Source organism: Centrocercus urophasianus, unplaced genomic scaffold (assembly GCF_019232065.1).
Source record: "Centrocercus urophasianus isolate 14NV4802_14NV808 unplaced genomic scaffold, USGS_Curo_1.0 seq_35, whole genome shotgun sequence".
Taxonomy (NCBI): Eukaryota; Metazoa; Chordata; class Aves; order Galliformes; family Phasianidae; genus Centrocercus; species Centrocercus urophasianus.
This window is the reverse complement of record NW_024884922.1, coordinates 6,442,947-6,453,342: the sequence shown is the minus strand read 5'-3', so window position 1 is coordinate 6,453,342 and position 10,396 is coordinate 6,442,947. Positions and strand designations below refer to the sequence as shown.

At 45.6% G+C, this 10,396-nt stretch overlaps 2 protein-coding genes across 3 annotated transcripts in view; both read right to left on the bottom strand.

The window, feature by feature from the left end:
* Positions 1–270, bottom strand: part of RNF165 (ring finger protein 165) — a 41,151-nt gene extending 40,881 nt beyond the window's left edge. The window contains exon 1 of the mRNA XM_042831200.1: positions 201–270. Coding sequence (XP_042687134.1) covers positions 201–261 — 61 coding nt within the window. The 5' untranslated portion in view covers positions 262–270. The remainder of the gene's footprint in view (positions 1–200) is intronic.
* A 4,553-nt stretch (positions 271–4,823) lies between these two features.
* The window catches only part of CUNH18orf25 (chromosome unknown C18orf25 homolog), a 43,162-nt gene continuing 37,589 nt past the window's right edge, over positions 4,824–10,396 (bottom strand). For both annotated transcript variants that reach the window (XM_042831172.1, XM_042831173.1), the window contains 2 exons: positions 10,142–10,268; positions 4,824–7,698 (listed from right to left, as the gene is read on the bottom strand). In XM_042831172.1, the coding sequence (XP_042687106.1) occupies positions 7,518–7,698; positions 10,142–10,268 (308 nt within the window). In that variant the 3' untranslated portion in view covers positions 4,824–7,517. The remainder of the gene's footprint in view (positions 7,699–10,141; positions 10,269–10,396) is intronic.

Genomic DNA, 10,396 nt, shown 5'->3' with positions numbered 1-10,396 from the left:
AAAAAAAAAAAGAAAAAGAAAAAAAAAAGCCCATATTGGGATCTCTGTAGGACAGGGCACTGAGCGGGGCTCGGAGGTGCAGCCCCACCGCTCCCCATCCGTTCCATTTCCCCAGCCCTCCCCCTCCAAACCAACCCAGTAACACCGAGCGGTGCGGTCCCGGGACGCGAACCCGCGGCCACCGGCGCACGACGCGGTACCTCTGTTGCGCACGGAGCCGAAGACGGGCAGCACCAGGTAACCGACGTGCACCAGGACCATGCTGCGGCCTTCGTGGCGCGCGCGGGCGGCGCGGCCCGGCCCGCCTCGCTCCCCGTCGGTCTCTCCGACGCGGCGCCAGCGGCGGTCCCGGCTACTCCGCTCACACAAAGGCGACCGCCGCCAATGGCAGAACGCCGCGCGCGCCCGCGGGACACGCCCCCTCCTCATTGGCCGTCTCCTCGACGGGTCACGCCCACCTGGCGGAGAGCGCGGCCAATGGGAGGCGGAGGGAGGGAGGGGTGCGCGCGCGCGGGAACGCGGATGGCGGTCGTTGGGGGGGGGGGGGAGGGTTGTGTGCGTGCGGCGCGCGCGGGCGCACGTGGAGTGTTGGTGCTCGCGTGTTGTGTGAGCCGTGCACGCATGAGCGCGCGTGTGGTTGGTGGCTGTGAAGGACACGTACATATGCCCGTGTTCGTGCACCAACTGAGGATACATCCCTTGGATGTGATGCTTGGGGACGGAGGGTTGTTAGGGTAGTAAGGCTAAGCTCGTGGTTGGACTCGATGATCTTTAAGGTCTTTTCCAACCTGAGCGATTCTATGACAGCGTGCCAACGCACGCGTGCACGCACCATATACCATGCGCAGACATGCAGTCACACGCACACGTGCAGCTGCTGCCACGCACACACTCATGCGTGTGTGCCCCTGTGCATCATTCATGCAGGCATGCCTACCAGGTGCACAAAGGCACATGGACGCGGGCAGTTGGTGGAATACGCACGTATTCCTCCTGCACCAGCATGCACGTCGACGTGTCACATGCATAAATGCACACACAGGCATGAATATATGCCCTCCTGCATCGACGCATGGACAGTGGTGCATGCATGCATGCCCACTGCACGTGTACGCACCGTGTACACAGTCACATGCACACACATGCACCCCCCTTAAAACAGCGCCAACCAAGCATGGGGTGCAATCAGTGTGTGGAGACTTCTCCTTGATGGGCACAGACATGGGGATGTGCAGGAGGACAAAACCCTCCAAATAATAATAATAATAATAATAATAATAATAATAATAATAAATAAATAAATCCCAAATCATTGCAAGGATTTGGCTTTGTTGTCAAATCCAGGTTTTGTTCAGTGACCGAGGAGAAAACCTGTCGTTTTTTGTTAACTGGTTTTTTTTGTTGTTGTTGTTGTTTGTTTGTTTCCCCAGGAGAGCAGGGACCCCAGAGGGTGACAAGGGGTGCGTTTGTTACGAGGTGCAGTTGGCCATGGGTTCACAGCTGTTGCTGTGGGCACTTGGGTCACAGCAGAGCAGAGCATGTGCTGCTTCTCGCCCGTGGAGCTGCAGTCCCTGTGCCGCCCAGGGACTCCACTAATCCCTACTTAGGTTTATCCGTGTGCTGCATCTGGAGGGCTTCAGCCTCACAACGGAGGCGTGCGGCGGATTTGTCTGTCTGGATTAGTGCATTTGTGGGGTTTTCAGCACCGGGCATCCCTCACTGTTTAACCCTTTCCCTGCTGACACCAGCTGGAAGAACAGGAAGGGTGAGTGTGACCCTTTTTTGTGTGTGTGCGCTTTGATGTGCACAAAAAGAAAATACTCTTTTTGCTAAATTTTCACTCCACCCCTCATTCCTATGGCCTGGGACAGCAGTAGAGCTGCAGTTGCCAGGGGTGTTATGCCTTGACAGCACACATGTCCCCCCAGCAATCCAATCCCCCACGTCACACAGATGCTGCTTGCTTTTTGGCATTGAAAATAACTTGCAGCCATTCCCAAGGCAGCTTTTGGGATCCACAGTGATCCCAACACCACCCATTTGCAGTGTCCACATGCTTTGGCTTGCCCTCATGGGAGGATTGCATGGTGTTGCTTCACCTCCTCTGCAAAACCAAGATGAAATCCTTTGGGATAACAGAGCGGGATCCAACTGTCAACTGAAAAAGCTGATGTACCACCCTCATTCCCACCTGGGATGCCTTGCAGATCTGCATCAAGATGGACAGATGACGGCCTAGCAAAGAATGTATAAAATTGCTCTTACACCAAATTTTTGTCCTGTGTGGGTAGATGATGGGCTTGCTCTGTCTGTAGCCAGGAGCTGCAAACAGGCGTGAACACAAACATACAGACAAGGCCAGGTGCCACGTCCTACCCAGCAATGTCATTTTTTTCTGAATTGGGGCAGTTGTTGCACAGTGGGAGCTCTGCCCATGTGTCCCAGCAGAGACTTGGGATGGGGATATTGGGATCCTTTTGGTTCTCCTCTGCTCGGAAGGTTGCAGCCCAGGATACATCCGCAGCTCGTTCCTAGGGTGCCATCTAGTGCCCGAATTTCCCCAGCGAAAATGTCGGTGGCCAAATTGCATTAAAAACCACTGCAAAGCCCAGGAAAGATTACTACCCTGATTCTCCCTCTCAATGAAGGCATGGAGCAAGGAAGACAGCAGCCCTATAGGATGAGATTTTAGCAGCCTGAGACCACTGGAACATCCCCTGGGTGCTTCCATGACGTGGGGAAGGTCCTCTGATGCTCCTGAGAAGTGTGGAGGAATCAATATTCGTTTGCAGTGTGGGAGAGGAACTTCTCAATGTTTTCGATTTGCTGTCTTGTCCCAGACACACTGCCTTTTTAAGTCATCCCCCTTTTCATTAGGAAAATGTTGTGTTTTGTAAGCTGCTCTGTGTGTCTTTAACTCCCACTCTTCACCTTCCCGTTGTTTTCTCTGCATGGCTGCAACTCGACCTAATGTCTTCACATCTGTAGGGTGTGGTGAGCTTAGAACCCGAGGAGAACTCATGGGGGGACTCAATTCACGGGATAACCCACAGGAGGACCCATGCTACAAGCCAAGGAAAACCCATGGGAGAACTCACGGAGAACCTCTGGGAAGAACAAGGAGAACCTATGAGAGTATTCAAGGAAAACCCATGGGAGAACCCAAGGAGAACACATGAGAGGACCCACAGGAGAACCCGCCTACATCCTTGTCCCGGCTGAGGATAAAGCTGAAAAAAAGATGACAAAAATAAAGCCCGAGTGAATTAGGAATGAGACGTTGTGTGGTTCCACAGCCCACTGCAGAAGCACTCTCCCATATCATGTACCAGGTAGCTGGGTGGCAGAGCCAAGTCACCAAGACTTTGCAGTGGCAAACTTTCTTCTTCTAAGGGTTCTTGGTAGGTGCCAGCAATGACAGTTTGTGACCACAGCAGCTTATAGAGATGTGCTGGGGGGACTCAAATGCTTTGTGTGGAGATCCCCCAAAAGTGGCTGGCTGGCTTTGGGGCACATGCCATAGAAAAACACCATGTGCTCCTCAGTTATTAAAAGGAATTCAAGCAATACATCTGAGCTGCTCCACACCTTCTGCAAAGCCTACAGACAGCAAAAAGCCACAGGGCACTTGTAGATACAAAGCACAGCTTGAAATTTCCAGCTCTTATCTTTCTGGAGTGAAAAAGCTGGGAACAGTACCCTGAACCTCCCAGCACGAAGGGTGACCTCCCATCGCTGTCTGTCCATCCTGATGTTGGGATGGGGTAGGAAATGTGGCACTGAGAGCCCAAGAGAAGACCCAGCGTGTGAAGAAATGAAAACAATTTGACAATATACCCCAAATTTGGATATGGTTTGTTATTTGGGGGTTTTGTCAGACATGGTCCAGGGTGAGTGTGAACAGATGGAGCTGAATAGGAAGTGCAGCCATGTGGAAAAGCAATGGAATTACCCCTTTGTGAATCTGTCCTGTCCCATGCCAGGCAGGATGAGCTTTGGGTGAGAACACACAGCACACTGCAAGAGGGACAAACTTCTCATTAGAGTCTTAAAAGCATCACTCAGCCCAACCAAAACCAGAAAGGTAGTGGGGAAGGTTTGGGGGTCCTGGATTATGGCTGTCTGTCACTGTTTGAAGCTGTGGACAAAGCAGATGTGATCCTCACTGCACAAGATGGGGTATTTTGTCAGAGCTGCACAGAGGAAATGGAACAGGGAAGGCACTGGCCAGGCTGCAGGTCTGCATTCTTTTGTGCAGTAATGAAAAATGGATTTTGCAGAGAACAATTCTTTCTTTTCCATCATTTTGCCTTGTTTGCAACAAAGCTGGAAGCAAACACAGGATTTGTCTGCCACAAGTTTGCATTTTGCAGGAGTGCTGCTCCTGACCTTGCAAAGAGAGGAGTATTGGAGCTCCATCCCTGTGCTGCTCTGGAAACACAGGAACTGGTGCCCACAAACTACAGCCCTAAAAAAGAGAGGGGAAATACAACAAGTATGTCAGCAAACTGCACTGATGCACACAGCAAAGGACACAATCTGCAGACCTCAAGGGAAGGAGAGAACCAAACTGCTCAGTAGAGCCTTTGCAGTTCCCTTTTCAGTCTTTACAGGCTGACATCCACAGGCTGTGGGCATTTCCTGGGTGCTGGGGAAATTGCCTCTCATCCCCCCCACATCTGCAGTGCTGAATTCGGGAGTGCTGCAAGCCAATCCTGGAGCTGAAAGGGAATTATTTTGGGGATGTGACAAAGAGAGCTGAGTACCAACCGAAAACGGAAGGAAGAAAAACAAGACAGCACTGTTTAAATAATACACTCTATTTTATTTCGTCTTAAAATAGTTTAACCTTTATGCTACAGACTTGTTTCAAAAAAACGGAAGGTCTCATCTTGCACCAAAAATATATATATTTTTATATATTTATATAACACTCTGTTTGCTTAATTATTTTTATTTTTTTTTCCTCCGAAGACCATTAAATACCAGATGGAAAAATGAGAACTAAATAATGAGTGTCGAGAATAACCAAAAAAATTTTTTTTTTTTTTTTTTATAAGCTACAGTCGCACGTTTCGAACATTTAAATTCTAAGCAATTATTTGTCTTTGCTACAGAAGATCCCACGTTCACTCTCAAGCAATTCAGAAACTGCTGAACCAAGAAGGACGTGAGCCAATGCACAGTGCAGCTGAGGGGAAACCCCCATCAGCTCCAGTGGGTTCTGGATCAGGCCCTGCGTGCATTGGTTCTTGGCCATACAACGGCTGAACATTTCACTTTCCTGCTGAGAAGAGCAAAACCGTCCAGGCACCTTTTGCTCTTATTTTTAATACAAAAAGAATAAAATAACAATAACAACAACGACCAAAAAAAAAAAAAAAAGCAAAATGAAAACACTTCCCTAGCTATCCAGTGATTGTGTTTTTCAGGCCACTACCCTTCTCAAATTTGATAAGGACAAAAAGAAAATGCGTAGTGTTTTAAATAAAAGAAAACCTGCATCGGACTACAATGCATGGATTGTTGAGACAAACACAGTGCACAATGGGAGGAAGTCTGGTTAGGACACGGTTGTTATTATATATACATGGAGGTCACATAATATACAAACTTTAAAAAAAAGAAAACAGTTTGCATTTTAATGGCAGGCCTACTGATGGGTCCCTGCAGCTTTCATTGAAACTGATCTCTACAAGAACTTCATGGAACAGCAAAAGCCACGAAACCACCATTCCAAAGTTGCAGTTTGTTGCCAACCACACCAACACTCTTTAGGTTTTGGTGGTCTCTCTTTTTTTTTTTTTCTCCCTTTTTCTTTTTTCCTTTTTTCTTTCTATTTTTGGCTCGCAGAGAAAAATTGGTGGGAGCCAAATGTATTTAAGAAAAAAAAACCAAAAAAAAACAGACAACACAAAAAGGAAATGTAACTCCCCATGTTGTAATTATCCCCTGTTTCGGCCATTACAGGCAAAAAAAAAAAAAAGCAACAACAACAACAAAGAAAAACCTGCTGATGGAGCTGTGTAAAATTTCCATCAGGAACATTTCGAATACAAGGGAGTATTTTAATTGCACAACAGACATTTAAAGTGAATATCAACCTGCGTAAGTCTAATCTTTGGTTTTTGCCTGGAGAAAAGGCTCAAAATGACAGATTAGGATAAGAATTTCCATATGTGCTGAAACTGGAGCCCACTGAAGTACACAGTTCTGCTCGTCTCGGTCAGGCAAACAGAGTGTTTCCTGGATTGTACCCTAAAAGCAATTCCAAAACTAGGATAAGAGACGTGAGCTGCAGGGAAATGGTGCAGATCTGGTCAAAGAAAAGACCACAACCTTACACTCTGATCCAGCAATACCGTTTGGGGCAGAGTCTGAAGCACGTGAAGCATAGGTTGGAGAAGACCTCAAAGATCCCCAAGTCAAACTCCAACGCATCCTCACCGTGCCCACTAACCAAGTCCCCAGTGCCACATGTATGTGTTTCCTGGGAACACAAACTCTGTCAATTCCCCAATGGCCCCACAAAATCAGGAAACTGCCCGGGATTAACACTATGCATCTGTTAAAGTGCTGTGCCAGACTGGGACTTCACAAGTGCTTTGAGATGGTCAACGAAAGCAAACGAGCAATAGCAGAAATGAAGACTAGGAGCAAGTATGTCTCCTTTCTCTCCTTTCCCTACTCCAGGCAAGATTCAGAAATAGGGAAAAAGTTTGTATACATTTAAAAAAGCAGGCGGATGCTGGGTCTTTTTATTACTTGTCATGTTCTTGTGCTTTTGCAATGGACAGCTGCTAGACAGTTTCTACTACTGCTGCTCTAAACCGTAACAAGCCGTGGGTTGTGATCAGTGAAACACAGTAGTCAAGTAGACAGAAGAGTCAGCACTGAGAAGAGTGTAAACTATAAATTATATTGAAAATAAAAGTCCTTTAATTAGAAGCTGTTCAGTGCATATGTTATGGGCCTTTTGTATTAAAGACAGTCCCTCCTGCGGGTAACACAACCAAATCAGCTCAGATATAAATACTCCTGGCCCAGCTTTCCAAAGTGTTGAATACCTCCAAGTCCACTGAAACCAGTGAGGACACAGCATTTCTCAAAATCACTGATGCTCACACTGCAAAACACTAACTGCTACTTACAAACTCAATATACTGATAAATTAAAAATGTTCTGAAGTTGGAGGCGGGGATGAGTGGGAGGACGTAACTTTGCACACAATGATTTCTTCAAATTAGCACTCAAATTAGTAAATATGGATGTGTTTTAAATTTGGAGCTGCTAAGTTTTAATTCTGGGAGGAATTCTCCTTTAAGAAGGCAAAAGCAAGAAAAAGATCTAAGTGATATTAAAATTATACTGCATTCTTATGGAAATAAAAAAAAAAAAACAACAAACTTCATGAGCTTGAGTCTCACAATGCCAGGAATGGGGCTTCTGAAGCTGAAGCTATGACTTCTGTGCCACAAAAGGAGAAGGGATGGGGACAGAAACACAGTGACACGGCATTACAGTAGATATTTGCGCCTGGTGTCCTCATCCAAAGTCAGGTCTACTACTTCTGGGGGAGAAGACCAATTCTGCTGGGGAGTCCATGATTGTGTTTGCTGAGCGTTAATGTACTGCGAGCCCGAGCCATGTTTCCAGGAAGACACACTCTGGATCACACCTCCCCTGGGATGAACATACCTGTAGCAAGGCAAAAAGCAAAAAAGCATTAAAGCTACTACTGAATTCAGGCACAAGATTCTTAGCTGCAGTGTTTCATCCCTTATGCGTCCATCCCCAAAATTTCATTGGTGTTTTCCTATTTGCAGGGTCCATATCATCTTAAACAGCCACTGATCTGTAAGTTCACCAAGCTGAGACCAGACTTAAAGTTGTCCTTAAAGAAGGGAGAGGGGCTGGACTCTGCCAGTGGGTGCAAATGCATGGATCTCAAGGATCCTGGGGAGTGCTGTCCCACCATGTGCACTGCCATGCATTATTCAGAAGCATTCAGTTGGCAGTTTTACTGGCTGGAACCTTACAAAGAGACAAACTGGAAGTGAGGCTCAGAATCAACGCCATGTTGCAGTAAAGACAAAGTGACAGCTTCGTGACAACAATACAGCAATGAAACTTGATTTTTCTTGGGTCATTGTAGGTAAGATTCACAGACATGCTGGGAAATGCTCCCTGCTGTTGGCACAGCCCCACTTCAGTAAAACATTTCAGTGGTGAGGCACTGGCACAGGTTGCCCAAGGAGGCTGTGGATGCCCCATCCCTGCAGGCATTCAAGGCCAGGCTGGATGTGGCTCTGGGCAGCCTGGTCTGGTGGCTGGCAACCCTGCACACAGCAGGGGGTTAGAACTGGATGAGCACTGTGGTCCTTTCCAACCCAGGCCATTGTATGGTTCTATGATTACAGTCAATGAAATGTACTGAAAGATAAGCATGCACTCAAGTGCCTTGCTGAAGTGCTCACCTACTGATTAGCATGACACTTTTACCTATTGTACTGATAACAGATACGTGGCAAAGGAAGTGCAAGCTAATAAAGACGAAGGATTTTGTTACACAAACTGATGACAGGAATTAAGATGGTTCCTCCATTCATATCTGGAAATCTGATGCATGTGCTAGTAAAACTTTGCTCCTTTTGCTCCAGGTTTTGCTCCTCTAAGTGCTGGTGGTGGCTGCGTACTCAAGCAGGACATTTTGGGCTGCTGGTAAACTGTGTCTGACTTCTATTTCTTTTTTCATCCCTGGTTACAGAAAGTGAAACAGAACAGGGAAGCTTATTCTCAGAGCTCTAATTTATCCAAATGTAAATGTCTCGTTTCCTTCTCAGAAACGCTGTTTAGTTTTGGATGCTCAGACTTTTTCATTACGTCTTCCATCTAAAAAATGCTTACTTAAAAAACCTATCTACAAAGAATTAGCAAAAAGAGATGGGAACTCTAACAAACAGAGGGGATTTTTTTATTTTATTTTTTTTTAAGCTTTAAGATGGAGTATTTTAAAGCATTAAATGACAAGTAAAGATTGGAGCCAAAGCAAACTAAATACAGTGCTCCATCTCAGGGCCTATGGTCCACCCTTCCAAGACAGAACAGTCCTTAACACTTAGGCAAGGCTAATGTCTTGTATGTGCAAGCAGCAGCACAGAAGTGTTTGGTGTGGGGACCCCAAGCAGAAGCTTGATCCATGAGAAGACTGTCACAGTTCTACAAGCTAAGACTAAATCTTTTCTCCTTTAGCACCTTAATATATATATATATTTTCCTATACCCAGCAGTGCTGGACTGCATCTACACTATCTGTGCAGGAAACTTAGTCCTGCATACCTTGCTTCTTTCTTTCCTCAAGAAAAGGAGAAGGAATTATGGAGAAAAGCTCTGTTCCTTCACCCACACACCCTTTTTCTGCTGGTTTTGTTTATATTGCCTTAAGCCAAGCAAAATTCTAAAGATTTTAATCTTTATTTTAAAGATTAAGGGAGACATCAAAAAATGCTTACCGAGGTAGCAGCCAAGGCACAATTGGATTTGCTAACCACCAGCTTGGAGGGAAACCTCTGGCTTTCTTACTCTGATCTAGTTGGAGGCTCTGACCTAACTTGTGTCTTCTTAAGGAGCTGATCTTTAGGTTATCTTATCACATCAGCCACTGAAAGGTTGACAGCAGTTTTACTTCTACAATGACTGATCATTTAAACAAATTTAAAACTGTTTAAATGCTTAAAGTGAATATTTAAAATAGCAAGAACCTACATCATTATTTTTGTTTACGTATTGGAACATTCACAGCACACACCTAAAACTGAACTTCTAAAGTTTCCTAATGTCTATAAACTTGGTATCTCAATGTTTGATATTTTAACATTTCACATGTTTTGCCCATTGATATTTGGTATCAAATCCCAAGCTCAGTCTAAACACATATGACATTGATAACTGTCACCATGACAGAAAAACAGAACAAAAAAAACCCCAAGTCTAATGTTCTCCACCTTTGGGGCATCAGTCATGGATGGATAACTAGAGAATGGGAATTTAAGAATTCTTTCTTTATTAGTTTTGGCAACACAGATATTCTGATGAAACTAATGAAATACTGGAACTGAACATAAGTAAAAGGAATTCATACCTGGCATGCTCCTGAACTCCAACAATCTCTACTTCACTGTCAGAAGAGGTGATATTAATTTCTTCATTGATCTGGGTGTTACCAGCTGAGGGTTTGTCACTTGCAAGGAAGCCTGGATCCAAACGACCTATACATGGGACAAATGCAAACAGACACAATACTTAACAGCTTGCATGACTCAGGAATGAGTTGGAGAAGGACTTTCTCAGGCTAACCCAAAAAGATTGGAATGCCATGATTGGAAAAGCTCTAATA